This window comes from Equus przewalskii, chromosome 2, assembly GCF_037783145.1.
Source record: "Equus przewalskii isolate Varuska chromosome 2, EquPr2, whole genome shotgun sequence".
Lineage (NCBI taxonomy): Eukaryota > Metazoa > Chordata > Mammalia > Perissodactyla > Equidae > Equus > Equus przewalskii.
Window position 1 is genome coordinate 18,552,926 of NC_091832.1, and position 18,308 is coordinate 18,571,233.

General features: G+C 40.2%; 1 protein-coding gene across 19 annotated transcripts in view; it reads right to left on the bottom strand.

Annotated features, from left to right (window-relative positions):
• The window catches only part of MACF1 (microtubule actin crosslinking factor 1), a 323,957-nt gene that overhangs the window by 190,125 nt on the left and 115,524 nt on the right, over positions 1-18,308 (bottom strand). For all 19 annotated transcript variants that reach the window (XM_070610253.1, XM_070610252.1, XM_070610266.1 and 16 more), the window contains one exon: positions 10,709-10,770. In XM_070610253.1, the coding sequence (XP_070466354.1) occupies positions 10,709-10,770 (62 nt within the window). The remainder of the gene's footprint in view (positions 1-10,708; positions 10,771-18,308) is intronic.

Below are 18,308 nucleotides of genomic sequence, written 5' to 3' on the forward strand. Positions count from 1 at the left end.
CACCTCAGGAATTACTAAGGACCAAAGTGTGATACAATTGCCAATGATGCACAGATGAGTCCAGCCAGAGGCAACTTTCCAGAGTGCTACAAAGAAAACTAAAATGCTAGGTACCCAGTGTTTCATACAGTTACCTCTAATGTAACCCCTCTCTTACCAAATATTTCTGAAGCAAATTTGAGGATTATTTTCTTTTTGGGAAAAAGAATTCCAATTTTATAACTGAAACTGTGGAAAAACAAATCTCTCTTTGGAAAAATGTGTAGTTAAAGTCAAACACTGTGCTAAATGCTTTACATGCCATCTCATACACCCCTCACATCTATAAGGCAGGTATTATTATCATTCTTATTTTGCACATGAGGAAACAAGGCACAAAGAGGTTAAGTAACTTGCCCAGGGTCACAAGTGGAAAAACTGGCCTCAGTTTGGTCTTGCTGATTTTGGTCTTGGTCATTAACTACTATACGTTTATCAGCCATAATCTCATTTGATCTATTTAATCCAAACAACTGCCCTGTACCATTTATTTATTACCCCTATTCCACAGGAGAAACCAAGGAAGCTGAGGCTTTGAGCAGTTAAGGTCATATAACTTTAGTAATTGGCAGTCAGTCTTCTGATTCATTCCAAGTCTAGTGACAACTTCATTGAGTTGACATTCACAACACTGAATTATAAGACTTGTGGAAATTATAAGGAAAAGATTCATTTTCAACATAAATAATTTTCTAGACAATAATAAAAATGGCTACTTTCAGAAACAGTGGACTTCTAATGACTGGAATTTTTCACGCAGAGATTAGGATATTGGGATTTCTACATTTGAGTGGAAAACTGAATTATAGTCCTTTCCAATTGTAATCATCAAGCATTCAAATTAGAATGAGAATCAGAAAAGATGAAGACAGGAAATATCTGGGAAGACTTCCTGGAAGAGAAAGGACTTGAAGAATTAGAGAATGTTTTTATAGAAAGAAGATGAGAAAACCTCACAAAACAAGGTATAGAGGCGGAAATATGCAAGGTATGTTTGTATGTGGCATGTGTGTAAGAAGGTGATGGGTAGATTACCCAACTGGAGAAAATGATTCATGAAGTGGACAATAGCATTCAAATATTGAAAGAATATTTCTTCAATTTTTTGTGCTATTCACGATGTACTGGCTATAGATATGACACATTTTTTAGTTTAATCTGCAATATTTACATTTTCTCCAACACTTTAACTCTAGACAATGAACAAAACAATACATTTAGCCCAGACTTGTAGCGTTTGTTGATTTCCATGGTGTAAACACTATCACCATGACCAATTTCAAGCTACTGATACAATATTACTAAATGCGATGGTGGGAAGAAATGCACAGTAGCATAGCATTATATAGTATTTCCATCAAGGAGATACAATAGATATAATTAACCTCAAGAGCATAGACAATAACAACATGTAGTAAAATAATCATGAAGTGATGAGTTTTGAGTATTAACTTTATTTTAAATATAATTTATTTAATTGTAACTTTATATGATTTAATTTTTAATAATGGCTGTGATTAGCAAGCAGCTCACAAATTCCCCAAAATTTAATATTTGGCTCTCGTGAGCCCATGTAAACTGGCTCCAGCACACCAGTGGCTCCAAGATTTCAAGACCTCTTCCTCAAATGGGTTCAAGGCTTCAAGCCTGGGGCCTGGAACAACCACAGTGCACCATTAACAGAAATAAGCAGGGGCCGGCCCGGTGGCACAGCGGTTAAGTGTGCACATTCCATTTTGGCGGCCTGGGGTTTGCTGCTTCGGATCCCGGGTGCGGAGATGGCACAGCTTGGCAAGCCATGCTGTGGTAGGCATCCCATGTATAAAGCAGAGGAAGATGGGCACAGATGGTAGCTCAGGGCCAGTCTTCCTCAGCAAAAAGAGGAGGATTAGCAGCAGTTAGCTCAGGGCTAATCTTCCTCACAAAAAAAAAAAAAAAAGAAGGAAAGAAGCAGGTCATGAGGGGTGTAAAGGGAGTGGATTTGATAAGTTCAGTTTTAAATATGTTGAATTTAAAATGGCAGCAAAGGAACTACAAATGGAAATGTTCTTGAACCAGCTGGAAATATTAGCATTCAATTCAGGTCAGCTGAGAATTTAAGTTTAGAAGTCATGTGCACAGAGGTGCTAGCTAGAGACATGGGAAATGTTGGGCTTTCTGGGTTAGGGGCAAGAAGAGCAGAGCGCTAAGGACTGAGCCTGGGGGAATAGCCTAAATTAGAAGGCAGGAGATGGAAAAGCAATCAACAAAGGACGGGGTGGGGGGGGGGCAGGGGGGGTGCACAGGGAAGCAGTGAGAAAGGGACGCAAAAAAAGCAAGAAAGCGTAAATCAAGGAAGGGATGGTCCCAGTATCTAATGCTACACGACAAGGAGGATGAGGGCTAACAAAAGGTTTTCTAATTTTCCGACAAAGAAGAATGTGTTTTTTGTGAGAATAATTTTCTAGAGAGAGGTGGAATGAAAATCAGATTATAAATGAATGGGAGGTAAAAGAAAAAAAGTCAAAAAGGGTCAGCCTGATGGCACAGCAGTTAAGTTCGCACAATCCACTTTGGCGGCCCAGGGTCTGCTGGTTCGGATCCTGGGTGTGGACCTACGCACTGCTTGTCAAGCCATGCCATGGCAGGTGTCCCACATATAAAGCTGAGGAAGATGGGCACAGATGTTAGCTCAGGGCCAGTGTTCCTCAAAAAGAAAAAGTCTCAAGAGAGTATTTGGGGTTGGCCCCATGGCCAAGTGGTTACGTTCGCGCACTCCACTTTGACAGCCCAGGGTTTCGCAGGTCTGGATCCTGGGCGCGGACATGGTACTGCTCATCAGGCCGTGCTGAGGCGGCATCCCACATGCCACAACTAGAAGGACCCACAACTAGAATGTACAACTATGTGCTGGGGGGATTTGGGGAGAAAAAGCAGGGGGAAAAAAAGAAGAGACAACAATAAGGGATTTATTTTTGATAACTAAGACCTGAACACAGGGTATAAAAATTGAGAGTGGGCATCGAATAATTATTTAAATAAATTATAGCAGGGTTGAGGACCAAGTGAGATCATATTATCAACAGGATGCTAAACATCACAGAATACTGAAAAGAAAAAGCAGGCACTCTGAAATGTAAAGTTAATTTCACATCATGGCCCCAGTATCTCTTCGTGAAAATTCCAGTTACACTTTATACCTGTGAATAGCAAAATTCAACCATTTTACAAGAAACTTTGATGAAAACTAGCTTATTATGTCTCTCAGTCTTTGTCTGACTATAATAACAAAATAACTATGAAAACCAGCAGAGAGATATAGTCAGAGGTAATGGGGAAGGGGAGTGTACTCAGGTTTTGTCCCTGGAGTATTTGCAACAACAGAGAACAGTGGTCTGTTTCTGACGCACATTGGACACAGCTCTGCCTAGAGAAGGAAAAAGAACTAGCTAACATTTACTAGTGCTTCTATGTCAGAAATTTTTCAGATGCAGAGATGGGATTTGAAGGGCTCCATTAACATCCCAATATCACACAGCTAATAAATGACCAGGTCAATCAAATCTAGGTCTGCCCCATTCTATAGTCTTCACCTCTTCTGCACATACCAGGTTACTTCTTGAAAGTTTTCCACAAATCTCTTGAGAAAAAGTCCAGTGGAGCAAGCACCAGAAGTTTTGGAGGCAGCCAAGTGAAGCCAAGAGTGCTCAGGAATCATAAATACGTATGTTTCTTTCCAAGAAATAATCATTCTACTCTGTCAACAAATAAGATGAGTGAAAAATTTCAACCATCCAGGTCCTTGCCTGCCTGCAGACCCTGTGAAAATCACTGTCAAAATTAGTGAATGTGTCCAAAGAATATATACAAATGGCTAACAAACTCATGAAAAGATGCTCAATATCATTAGCCATAAGGAAAATATAAATCAAAAAAAACAGTGAGATACCACTTCACACCCACTAGGATGGCTACAATCAAAAAGATAGGTAATAAGCTTTGGTGGGGATGTAGAGAAACTGGAACCCTCATACACTGCTCGTGGGAATGAAAATGGTACAGCTGCTTTGGAAAATGGTCTGACAGTTCCCCAAAAGGCAAAACACAAGTTACCATATGACTCAGTAATTTTACTCCCAGGTATATACCCAAGAGAGATGAAAACACGTCCAGAAAAAAACTTATACATTTTTGAAAGAATGAATGTTCAGAGTAGCATTCATTGTTCATAGCAGCAAAAAAGTAAAAATAACCCAAATGTCTATCAATTAACAAATGGGTAAACAAAATGTGGTATCTAAGGATTTATAAGAATTTATAACATGGATGAGCCTTGAAAACATTATGGTAGGTGAAAGAAGCCAGTGACAAAGGAAAGGACCACATATTGTACGATTCCATTTATATGAGATACAATAGGCAAATCTGGAGAGACAGAAAGTAGATTGGTGGTTGCCTAGACCTGCGGGAGGATATGCAGAGATCATGGGTGATGACTAAAGGGTACAGGGTCTCTTTTTGGGGTGATGAAAATGTTCTAAAATTAGTTATGGTGATGGTTGCACAACTCTGTGAATATACTAAAAGCCACTGAATCGTATACTTTAAATGGGTGAATTGCATGATATGTGAATTAAATCTCAAAAAAGCTATTTTTAAAAATTAATGAATGACTACATTTTCAGAGACCAAGCCCATCCTAACCCAGGCCAACCCTCCCTAACTGCCACGCATTAATAAGCCAAGGAAATTCTGCTCTCCCAATTTTTTAAAGCTTGGCCCGAAGTTATGAAAAAATAAACAGCTTCCTTCAACTTCTGAGTGGCTTTAGCAAAGGGAATAAATTGCACTTAAGTGCTTAGACTCAGACTCTGAGCCCGAAGGGATTTTAATGATTACTTAACTCTAACACTCTCAGTTTACAGATGAGAAAAGCATTGCCCAGAGAAGTTAAATAACCTGTTAGATCATTTAGCTGAGAACTGTCAGACCACTGTCTTCCGACTCCAAATTCAGTGCTCTTTCTCTTCACAAGGCTTCCATAATGCTTGAATAGTCGATATGACATATTATCAACATTATGAAATTATAAGAGGAACCCCCCACAAAAGAACCAAGGATTATCATGTACCATTCTTTGATACCTGTAAAAAAACCTGATCTAGCAAAGCTTTCTTCTGAAACTATTAAAAGAAAACATAAACAGCTCAGTTTCCTTGATCCAAGCTACATTGAAGAGCAATAAACAGGTCTAAGGAGAAAGTTTTAAAGTGAAGAGTATGTTATTTATTCTCATCTACACTTATTAAAAGATACAAGGAAATTGAGAGCAAGCCTCGTAACTTCGGATGGATTTCTGAATTTATATATTTCTCAACTATAAGAGGGAAATTCCACATTGATTTGATGGCCAAATTTATCATCGAGGAAAAGCCTAATACTAAAAAACAGATTAGAGTTGGCCTAGACTTTTCACTCGGGAAAGAACTGCTCAAACGCAGGGAATAAGAGTAGAGGCTGGGAATCCCTGCTGGATAAAGCAGAGTGAAAGAGGGAAGCAAAGCGTGAGGCTCTTTGCCGTTAAGAATTCTCTTGTCTCTCTGATTTGAGAATTCCTTATGTTTTGAAGAATCTAACAGTGGTACCAGCCAAACTTGATTAACAAAGATTCCCTGAGGATGACTAAAATCCACAAAGGGTAATTTTACTTAATAGGCAGGCACTTATGCATGCATAGGGAGTAGACAATGAAAGCCCAAATGTAGGCTCAAAACTTTGTGGGGATTGAGATGTGTTTAGAGTGAAATCAAGCCCTGAAAACTCAGGTCCAGGCAGAGAAAGCTATGAACCATCACCATATGGTCACACTTGGACAACAAAGACAACGCTCCTCTCCTCTGCGTCTAACCAGCACTACTTTGTCAACCTTAAATTAAACTCCACTGCCAGGCTCCTCCTGACCTTTCCCACAGACAAGAATAAGCAAAGAGGTGTAAAAGTCCACAGTGTTTAGGGAGCAGTGAGTTGTGTCATGTGGCTCAGCAGAGACGGCACAGCGGAGATGGCACAGGGGAGAGTGCCTGGAATCAGCAGAGCTATCTAGTACCCCGTGTGCAATCAGAGAACCTCAGACAGACAAAAATTGAGAACATTAGTAAAAATTTGGAGTTTGAAAACTTTTGCTGGGTTATCTGAAATTCTTAACTAAAATTCCAGGAAGGCCAGTGATTCTAGATTACACACATGAATAAAAATGGGAAGAGCTATTCCATATGCTAGATTAAATATTGGCCTTTCCCTTCTACCTATTAACCTCTGAAGGCAATAGGAACTGACCAGAAAAGGCATTTTTCCTCCTTCTCAGGAGCTCATGTTCTCAGTTCTATCTAATCCTCTCATCCTTTCTTGAAGTTCTCTTTGGGGAGATATACTTTATCAGCTACCAGGACCTAGAGATATGGCAAGGATAATTTAAATAAAACCTCATTTAAAACTCTAGATTTTTCTTTTTGATAGTTCTGGCATATAAGCAGAACTCTTGGGTTTATAGGTTTGCATTCTAAATTAAGTTATTTATATATTTCAGAAGCTTACATTCTTAACAAGTCTCCTTTAAGACTGGACCAATACTGTTCTTAAATAACACAGAGAAATTAATTTGCTTATTCCAGAACAAATTGTTTCCCAAAGAGATATTTGGGAATCCAAGAGATTCTAGGTTAACTAAATCTAGAACTTGAGAGGCTTGGTTGTTTTGTTCTTATATCAGTCTGCCTGCCAATGGCAACATGAATCTGGGTGTACTTGGGAAACAAAATGAAGGATGCTTGAGTTATAAAAACAACTCTCGAGCCCTAAGTCTCAGCCCAAAGTTCAAAGAATTCCAGCGTGGAGCAATGATTCTGATTAGCAGTGAATCCCTCTCTGAAATATCCCAAGATGAGAAAATGCTGTTGGAATTGTAAGGCTGAGGGCTGGAGAAGAGATGAAAAATAGCCAGGGATTTAAGTAAAGCTCTGGCTGGCCTCCAATTTCTAACAATGCTATGATGTGTTTGTCTAGTTTCTCCCTCCCTGGGCCTCCTGTCATCACACAGCACTGAGGCAGAGGTCCAACAGGCAACATCAGCTACAAATGAACAGCAGGGAACCACGGCACTTATATTCAACTACAAAGTTTAGGGAGACAAGCTTGAGGCAGGAAAAAGTCAGTTCTTCCATTGTCAGAGATGAAGTATGAAAGCAGAATGAGTTGGGGACATATTTAGTAGAAAGAACAAGTAATTTTGGTCAGAAGGCTCATGACTTATCCTTAGCCCCATTCTTCACTAGCTATATGATCTTGGGAAAGTCACTTCATCCTTCTAATTCTCAATTTCCTTAGTTGTGAAAATTGAGAGGATAAAATACCTTTATCTCCTTCAGGGTTATTAGAAGGATCAAGTCAGATAAGAACGTGCTTTGTAAGCTATAAAGCACTACCGAAATATTATTTACTCACGGGAACAAACACCTATATTGGATACTTCTCGTGTCCCGGGTGCAGGACTTCATACGACAGTAGCACAATACGGTCCTAGCCCTCGATGAGCAGGAGACTAATGTGTGAACACACAAGGCATCTCTTCAAAGTGGTATGGAACAGAGGTAGAGTTGCAATTTATTTAGTCTGAGGAATGGAGGTCAGAGGGTCAGAAACTGGAGCTGGGCCTTGAGAGGTTGAGTGGGTAATGGCCAGGCAGAGAAGGTCAGTACATGCATTCTAGGGAAAGAGAAATTAATAAGCAAAGAAGTGTGAAAGTACACAGTATTTAGGGAACAGTGAGTTGTTTCATGTGGCTACAGCACAGGCTACACAGGGGAGAATGCCTGGAAACGAAGCTGGACAGGTTGGAACCACGTTGTGAAGGGCTCTGAATCATGACAGAGTTACAGGTCATCAAACTAGAGGCAACTGGTACACACTAAAGGAATTGGAGAACAGCAGATTTTTTCTCCTTGTCTCTCCCCCTTCCTTCTTTGTCTTGATACTAAAAAAATAAGACACAATACCTGCCTTCAAGTTACAATCTAGCAGAAAGATAAATGCTATAGGTGTTATAACAGAAGGACATAAGGAGTACAGTGAGGGCACAAAGAAAAGGGCTGTCAATTCCTTTATGGGAGAGTCAGAAAAATATTTATTGAGGAGGTGTTAAGTCGGTGTTATCCAGGCAGAACAGAGTTGTGGAAGGTATTCCAAGCAGAGGGAACAGGATGAGCAAAGATACAGAGTCATAAAATAGCAGGGCACATAGTTCAGCAAGAGCTTAAGGTATGAGGGGAATTTGACACTAGGAGCCTGGAAAGGTAGGCAGAAGCCAGGGCCAGTACTGCAAAAGTTAAGAGCACAGGTTCTAGACTTCAGGTTGCCTGAATTCAAAAATTTCAGTTCTGCCTCTTTCTAGTTGTGTGATTTTGAACAGGTTACTTAACCTCTCTAAACCTCATATTCCTCACTGATAAGATGGGAATATTAACAGAATCTACAGCATAAGGTTTAAATGAGATAAGATAAATGAAGGATTAAATGAGATAACCCATGTAAAAGACTTAGTACAGAATGTCTGATTTATAGTTAGTACTCAACAAACTATTATTACTATTATCATTATCATTGCTATTATAGAAAACTTTATTAGGAAGCTATCATAGTGGTCAAGGCAAGGGATGAAGAGACCCTGGACTAGAACAGAGGTAATGGGGATGGAGAAGAGAAGTCAGATGCAAGCATCTTTCTGAGTTGAAAGTGATTGATTGGAGTTGGTGACAAGGGAGACATGATGGGCAGGATTGAATATAGTGTGATTCTAGATTCCTAACTTGGACAGGTAGGTACGTGAGTGAAAATATTTGGCAATTTGGGATGTGTTGAATATAGGATATGTCTGGGTAACATCCAGATGAACATGTCAAGTACACTGTGAGATGTACAGGTCTTTGGCTTAGGAAATACAGGAAAAGTGTCTATTAATTACCTCCCCATCCATATGTTGTAGTTTGAAAACTGCCCTCACCTGCAGTCCCATTAAACACGTGGCCCTAAGGAGCCATGTTTGATTTATATAACCATCTCTGTGGCCACAGTTTACTGAACTACATATGGACACCTGACCTATGCAGAAAAAGAAAACTCCAGCCAATCAGATTTTTTGTGTTTGTGTATTCAGAATCGTGTAGCCACAGGGGTTTACATCAGCACATGAGGCATAGCCACCACGGCTCACACACAAACAATGGGAGAAATGCAGAGAAATGAATGTAGGAGACATATAGAAATAAATAAAAATTAAGGACTACAAGGCCTCATAAAAACGGAAGGAGAGAGCAGCTGCCTGGTAACATTTAGTGTTCATAAAGCCCAGCTGCATCCAGACAGCAGATGCTGTGAGATCACCCTGTACCCTTTTCTACTCGTGCTTCCTTGCATTCCATGCAACCAGGCGATCCCTGTGACTAACACAGGCGAGACGGCCAAAGGAAAATAGAGAGAACAAAACCAGAAAATGGCCAAGGTTAGGAGCCTGGGGAACATCAACATGGAGGAGTCAGAGGAAGAAAAGCCAGTGAAAGACACAGGGAAAAGGCATAGAGGGAAGAGGTAATTCAGGAAAAGCAGCATCCTAGGAGCCAATGTAAGAGAGAGTTTTAAGGAGAAGTAGGTTAGTCAACAGTCTCAAGTGCAGGGGTCGGCCCCATGGCCTAGTGGTTAAGTTCCACATGCTCTACTTCGGTGGCATGGGTTCAGTTCCCAGGCATGGACTACATCACTCTTCAGCAGCCACGCACTGGTGGTGACCCACATACAAAGCAGGAAGATTCGCATGAATGTTAGCTCAGGGCAAATCTTCCTCAGCAAAACAAAACAAAACAAAACAAAAAACAGCATCAACTGCTACAGAGAAATCAAATAAGAAGAAAATAAAACTAAGTTACTGGATATGGCAATTAAAAGGTCACTGGAGACCTTTCCCAGAGCAGTTATCATTATAACTCAAAATTATTTGAATTAATCGAGTAATTATTACATAATATTCAAAAACTTTGTTTTCAAAACTTGACTGCTACATTAGTCATACTATTCATCCTTAGGTTGGTCTTTAACATGCCTCTGCCTTGGTTTCTCCTACATTTAAAAATAATAATAAAATCTCCCCCAAACCCTGGCCATTCTGGAAGTGCTCTGTATCTTAAACTGCATGGTAGTTATACACGTATATACACACATAAAAATTCATTAAACTAAACATTTAAGTTTCATGTACTTTAAGAGACAGAGGGAACAAAATCCCCTCTGCGCCATCCTTACAAACTAATCAGATTGAAAAATTTAAAAAAGGGGCTTTTAAATATTGTAAAGCTAGGAGCAAAGCATTCTTTGAATCCCAGAAATCACCCCATGGTATCCTCAACCTCAGCCTTCTGGGGTAATGGCATGTATTACTGTCCTTGCCAAGAAATTGATTAGTAAAAGTTTCCACACTGTTATGACTATATTCATTAAAAAAAAAAGAAGAAGAAAGAAAAAGTCATGTGTATCTCTACCGACCCAAGCACATGGCAAGCAATCTAAACTATCTGAGAGAAGGGACTGATAGATTCAGACTAATACAGCCAGAGGTGCCAGCGTAGCGTCTATGAAGGAGTCCTACCTTCATCAGGTGCTTGTTGACCCACTTGGTGAACGTCTTCTTTTGAACGCGGTCCCGTTCATCTGTAAAGGAAACACACAGAAGGCACTGGCTTAGCACTATCCGGGCAACAAGTTCCTATACTGCTGCCTTGCCCACACCCCAGCTTCTCCAGGATGGTAGAGGCAGCACAGAACTGTGAGACAGCGTCTTATTGTGGGGAAGGTTGGCCTGCCTGAACTTCCTCTTCTATTCTGACCATGTTGTCACTTTACAGGTTAGACAGAATCACATGCCTCAAAAATCATGCCATGGCAAGGTCTCCTTAGCATCATAATTCTCTGGGGAGCAAAGTGATACCCTCCTCCACAGCAAGCTCCAAAAACTCAAAGCTGTAAATACCACCAACAGAAGGGGTGGAGTGGCCTTGGGATTTGGGACGCTCATATTGCAGTGGGTAAATCTCACTCTTCATACACCAATCTTCCTGATCAATGCTCTACTCCCACCCTTTCCTATCCTAGGACTTCCTTCATTCCAATTTTCTCACCAGCCATTACCAACCAGCCAAACTCGCAAAGCTGACCAGTTTATCCTCACTGCACATCTCCTTCCTCCCTCCCTTCCTTCTCCCAAGTCTCAGAGAGCCGCCATTTCTTTGTAGGCAAACTCTCCTTCATTCTCAGTTTTGTTCACCTCTTTAACAGAAACGTGACTGTCAATACTTGACAATAACTGCTCCACAGAGGCCTGTCCTGCAGAAGATTCATTTTCTCCCACAACTGCCAATTCCCCAGAGCCACTTCCACACCACTGATCCATCAGCCCCACTCCTCTGCTGTTTGAAGCCCATTCTATCCCCTATACCATCTTCTTCCAATCAACCTCACCATCATCAACCATTCCCTGCTGTCTGCCCCCCTCCACATGGCAGAACTACCTTAACCTTCCCTGACAACTTGGTTCACATTTATCCTCTCCACTTGTATCCTCCGGCATCATCCTCTAATTACTTCAACATATATGCTGACAATATATCTGACCTTACTTGGCTCCACTGACCTCCATCTCCAATTCGTATCTGGCCACCACACTACCACATGCTGGGCCTCATTCCTTCTCCAAACACACCTACTTAGCAGTCATCTTTATCAGTCTCTCATACCTCCTAATAATTCTCAACTTTCAATCACTACTCCATTCTTATTTTACTCTATTTATTAAGGACATCTGAGATTACCCTAGTCTATTTTAGATAACATGATTAGGCAGTTCAAGGCTGCCATCACTAATACCCCAGGGACTCTCACCCGCCTAACCTTCTACTATTACATTCACCATGACAGTCTCTAAACCTGAATTACCACCACTGGTAATTTTTCTCCAAGTAGTAGCACATTTAAGAAAGTGGCAGAATTATATAAATCTAGTTCATTAGTAATTCATACAAACTTCACTTAGGTTTCTCTCCCTCATGCCCAGTTACTCTCTTCTTACTGATTCTCTAGTAAAAGCCACATAAGTACCATTCCAAACAATGCCAACACTCTCTCTCCACTTCCAGGTGAATGCACTGTATCTACTTACTTTTCTGGGTTGATAGCCATTCAGTAAGCACTCCCTCATCTGTGTCTCTGGTCTTATTTTCCCATTCTTTTTAGCCTTGAATCCTTTCCTGTTTTGCAAGGAACAATTATCTCTTCTTGCTATAGACCACAGAATTTAGGAATTAGAATGGACCTTAGAAGTTATCTCCTCTAATTGCCTGCTGATACACCAATCCCTTCAACAACAAAGAATCATGTATTCAGAGTTGAAAGGCCTGCCAAAACTTGCACATGTTTACAATATTCTCGACACTTAAAACTTAGAGAATTTACTACTTCATAAGGTAACACCAATTTAATAGTTCCATAAAGTGTCATAATCTGCTTCCTTGTAAATTCTGCCTACTGGCTCTCATTTGGTACTGTTAGAAGTTTTTTTAAAGTCTAACCTATTTAAAGTCACTTAATAGAGTCCTGTATGTATTTGAAGCCAGGATTTTTATTAGATTTGACCACTGTCATTTCAACATATTTTGATGTTTTGATCTTTTTAGACGCTGATTCAGTTATTTAATATCTTCATCATCCTTTTCAAACCTGTCATCTGCAGACTGAATCAGAATCAGCTTGCAAGTACAGTCTTATCTAAATCACTGACACTTTGCTCATACTATTTCTGTTCTCTTCACGATATGCTACTCTTTTCCTCTCTATGTCTCCAAATGCTATTTATTCTTTAAAATCCAGCTCATTTATTCACTCGTTTATTCTTTGAATAAATCTTTATTAAGGACCTGGCTGCTTAGAACAGCCTGTGTTACACAAAGTCACAGTCCCTACCCTTTAAAAGAGATGACAGCCCAGCACAAAAGAGCAATAACTTCAATGCAGTTTGATAAGTGCTATAACAGAGGTAAGCATAGAGTACCCAAAAACATTAGAGAAATGGTTACGCCTACCTGAGTAGGGGAGGGAAACAGGGGAGGTTACTGAAAGTTTCCAGATGAGTGACTCTAACTAACGTTAAAAGATGAGTAGAAGTTAGCCAGGAAGAGAAGGGAAGGCACGAAGTTATTACATGAAGTTTCATCTAATGCAAATCCATGGAGAAAAGACGGAGCTTATGTTCAGAGACCTGCACAGAATTAAGGATGTGTATTAGGTAATGGTGAGACTCGATAGGATGTTAGGGCTAAATCATGACCTTCCAGGACAAGCTGAGTTCAAACTTTATTGTCACGAAAATGGTAAGGGGAAGGAAAGGGGAAGCACTGAAAGATTTTAAATAGGAGAACGACATGATCAGATTTGTGTTTAAGAAAAATTAGTCTGGCAGCCTTTCCTGACAATTCCAGTTTTCAATAGTCTCTTTGTTGTCCAAATTTTTATGGTACTTACCAAGTTAATCACTCAATTAGCACTTATATAATTGTATAGAGTTCTGAACTTTTAATACACTTAATTCTTACATCACTAATGAGATCATTAACTCCTTAAGAAACTATGCTTTATTTTTTTGTATCTCCCACAGCTTCTAATAGCTAAAACTCTACATAATAAGACATAAAACTAAAACAAAAACTTTCTTGATTGGCCCATATATGATTAGAGAAGACTGGCTAAAGAAATATACAGAATAAATCAGAACCAAGTTACCTATAAGAAAACAGTCCAACATGTAAAAGCCTCAACACCCCAATAAGCATCACCTGTGTGCTGGGACATGCAGACACGATGGAAAAACAAAATTAAAGCTAACTAAAAATTCTGACCACCACATTTTCACCAACACCAGGCCCACTCTGCTTCCCTATGTTTATTACCTTCATAACCAAGAATAGTCTGTTTCTAGTTTTACAAAATTCTCACTCTGAAGACACAAGTTTCCTATTTTTCTTTTTAGAATTTCTTTTATTATAAAAATTACATGTCGGGGCTGGCCCCGTGGCCGAGTGGTTAAGTTCGGCATGCTCCGCTGCAGGCGGCCCAGTGTTTCGTCGGTTCGAATCCTGGGCGCGGACATGGCACTGCTCGTCAGACCACGCTGAAGCAGCGTCCCACATGCCACAACTAGAGGAACCCACAACGAAGAATACACAACTATGTACCGGGGGGCTTTGGGGAGAAAAAGGAAAAAATAAAATCCTTAAAAAAAAAAAAAAATTACATGTGTTTGCTATAACAGGTTAAACAATACATAGATGGAAAGGGAAAAAGTTAATAAATTTCTCTTTAAACTAATCAATATTTTAACGAAGAGGTGCAATTCATGTGATTTCTTTTTAGTCCACTGTCTCATCTATTTTAGACCTGAAGATGTGAGTAGCACAATTGAGTCTTTTTAATTTTACCATGCATAAGTTACTCTGCTTACCTACCAATCCCTTCCATGAGGATAATGCACTAGGGAAGCCTGATGGTCTCATATCAGTCTTGCTTCCAATAGCTAAGAAACTGACTTTCAGTTCAGGTGGAAGAGGTTTAAGTACTGAATATAATTACTAAGGGCAACATGATTACAAGCGCTTCCCAAGACCAGCCAGCATGCTTAGTGCTGAGCTGTCCGTTCCTCAGAAAAGGGCTTTATAGAACAACTTTGCCTCAAAGCTGGAGGATCCTTTTTTAGGATTCTATGTTGCAGACCCATCAATTACATGAAAGTTCTTTCCTAATTTAAGCATCACGACAAGAGGATATTGCAGCACATAGAGTTTAAGATCTTAATATTTTAGCAAGGAAATTCATCGGGGAAGCCAAAGAGCAACTCTATTACACAGACCTTCAGAATGCTCCAAACAGCTCAGACTTTCAAACTTTTTAATAAGTTTCTGGTTTGGTCCCCTACGTATAAATCCTGAATTTAATTCCAGCCCAGCAAAGATCTTTGTACCTAACCCTGGAGGTAGAATTTTCAGAAGGCACCTTACAAGAGAGGAAAATAGTCAAAGAAAAGGTGATATTCCTTTTGATGCTTTTTATAAACTCAGCTGCACCAAAGGCTATGAAGTGACAATGGAGAACCCAACTGCTCACTGGGAAATTCTTAGATTGAACATATTGAGGCACCAATTAATCATGTGGGGGTTACTTAATTAGAAGGATTTAATACTTGTTTCCAACTATATTAAGACCACTACAGGCAACCGAGCTACCAATATCTACCCTAATTTTTTTTATTTTAGTTTCACTGGCAGAGATGTCCCTCTCTGTAAATGAGGCAAGTCCTTCCATCTAAACTCTGAATCCACTTTCTCACCTCTTACTCCCCCACATGACCTGGCTTCCAGCCCCCAAATTGACTGAAACTGCTCTCCCCACATTCACCTAATCGCCAGCCCAGAAGACACTGCTGATCATTCCTTCTCACCTTTTAAATCCACTCTCCCTCTTGAATCTGAGACTCCATTCTACCCTGATTTTCCTCCTTCCTCTTTGGTTGTTCTTTCTCCTCTGTTCACTTCTTAAATGTTTGCTCATCCTTAGCCCTCTTTCCTTTTCATTCTGTATTACGGGTTCATAAGATATCCATGGACCCAAGGGTCTGTAGACGGGTTTGGAGAGGGGGTGTTGGGAACCACCTAAAACTGCATGAAAAATTTTGAGTGTTATGTACATAGTGGGAGAAAAAATAAAAATCATAGCTTTTCAAAAAAAAAGTTAAGAAGAGCCGTTCTCTATACTCTCCCAGAATGATTTAATCTCCTCCCATGGTTTCAACTACAACCTATACTCTGATAATTTCTAAATCCGTATCTTTAGTTCAAGGCTTTATTCTAAATACCACTCTCATATGTCCAATTGCCTCTTAAAAATTTCATGCTCACCTCACACTCACCTTGCTGAAAACTGAACTCTTCTTTTTCCCCTGCTTCTAAAAGGTTTCCCTGCTATAATCCATTATGGACTGAATGTTTGTGTCCCCCTCAGTATTCATATATTGAAATCCTAACCCCCACCATGCTAGTAACAGAAGGTGAGGCCTTTGGGAGATGATTAGGTCATGACAGTGGAGCCCTGATGAACAGGATTAGTGTCCTTATAAAAGGGACCTCAGAGAGCTCTCTTGCTCTCTTTCTTCCATGAGAGGGTACAGTGAGAAGACAGCTGTCTATGAACCAGGAAGAGGGCTCTCACTAGACACCAAATCTGCAGCTGCCTTAATCTTGGACTTGCAGCTTCCAGAACTGTGAGAAATAAATGTTTGCTGTTTACGCCATCCAGTCTAAGGTTTTACTATAGCAGCCCAAACTGACTAAGATGACATCCTTTTCAATGCTGCCAAAAATCCTTCTGACAAGACTGATCTTGTTACTATCCACCTTAAAATCCTTCAGTGACTCCTTATCCTCCTAATAATATTAATAGTTAATATTTATTGGGCACCTACTTTTGTGCTAAGTACCTTACATATATTATTTCTAATGCTCAACAACCCTGAAAGATAGGTATTATTGTACTAGAAAGATAAAGCCCGAGAGGTTAAGTAACTTGCCTGAGATCACAAGGTAGGTAATGAAGTCAAATTTCAACTCATCTCCACTGGATTCCAAAGCCTGATGCCTCCATTCAGGATAATATTCAAACTTTTTAGCTGGGGATCTAAGACACATTATGATGTGATGCCTGCCTGCCACTCATCCCCTTCCATTCTCTCATAAAAACTCCAGCCTTCTGAACATTCTCACCAGAATGCAATCCTACCCTTATTTACTGTTCCCTTTGCATGGAATAGAGTTCCCCACTTCTCTGACTACTCTTTCTTCAGCATTCAACTCAACTATCACCTCCTCCAGGAGCTTTTCCCACCCCTTACACTAGTTTAGGCGATATGCCCCTTGTGTTTATTGCAAGGTATCATAGCTTACTTGTCTATCTGTCCTACTCTACTAGGAGCGATCTGAGAATAGGCCTAGGGTTGGAATGAAAGCCTGCATTTGAGGCACAAAGATCTGTGTTCTGATTTGACATAGCCTACAACACAGTCCCGGTCCATTATGAATCATTAAAAAAGAAAATGAGAGAAGAGCCTCTGCTTGTTTCCCTGAGGGCCACAAAAAAATCACAAGGGGTTCAAAAAGCCCAAGAAGCACCAACCACCTGGAAATCTAAAAATGAGAGAGCTGAGCTAAAAGAGAAGGGAAATAGAGAGTCAGAATAGGCCTGTTCTGCGACCTCATGAAGTTTACAATCTAGTAGAGATCAACATGTAAATAATTAACAATAACACCAAGCAAATAACACACCAGATATAAGCTACACAAAATCATGCGGATAAACACAGAGTTGACTGATTCTGGTAGAGGGGTAGGAAAAGAGTTCATGGAAAGCATGGTGTTTAACTAAATCGTAGATGACAGGTAGCATTTTGGCAGCTCAAAAAGGGGTTAAGGAATTCTAAACCAAAGAAAAAGTATGAGCAGTGGTTTGGAGACTTATAAGTACACAGGATGTGTTTTAGGGAACGGTATGGATATGCACAGCAGACATTTAGCAATGTAATGAGAAAGGGAACTAGCAAGGTCGCCAGAGGCCAAATCACTCCAGAAAGCTGGAGGGAGAAATGTCCTTAATTCAGTAGATAAAAGAATATCACTGAAATTTTCTGAAGCAGAGGGTGTTTTGGAAAGATTGATCTGGCATTGGCTTTAGGCCAGACTGCAGCAGAGAGACACCATGAGGTAGAAGAACGAGTTACAGGCCTAGTGACAAACCAAGAAAGAAACCTACGAGCATGAATGAGGACAGAGGCAGCAGGAATGTAAAGAGGGCAGGCCCATCCCCAAACACTGTATAGGCAAAAACAACCGCCCTTAACTACTGATTAGACGCGTTAAGGAAAGGGAGAGTTCCAGATAATTCTAATGTTTCTAGTCAGAGCAACTGGGAGGAGTGGTACCTTGAGATAAGGAAAACAGAAGGCAGCACAGATTGGGTGAGGGTAGGTTGGGTGAAGTAGAAGAAAAATAATGAAGTATTGGCAGGACCTTAGGTCTCAAATTCAGAAGAGCAGTCAGAATTTAGACTACAGATTTGAAGCTAACAGTTGATAGCTGAGTCTGTAGCAGGCAGAGCAG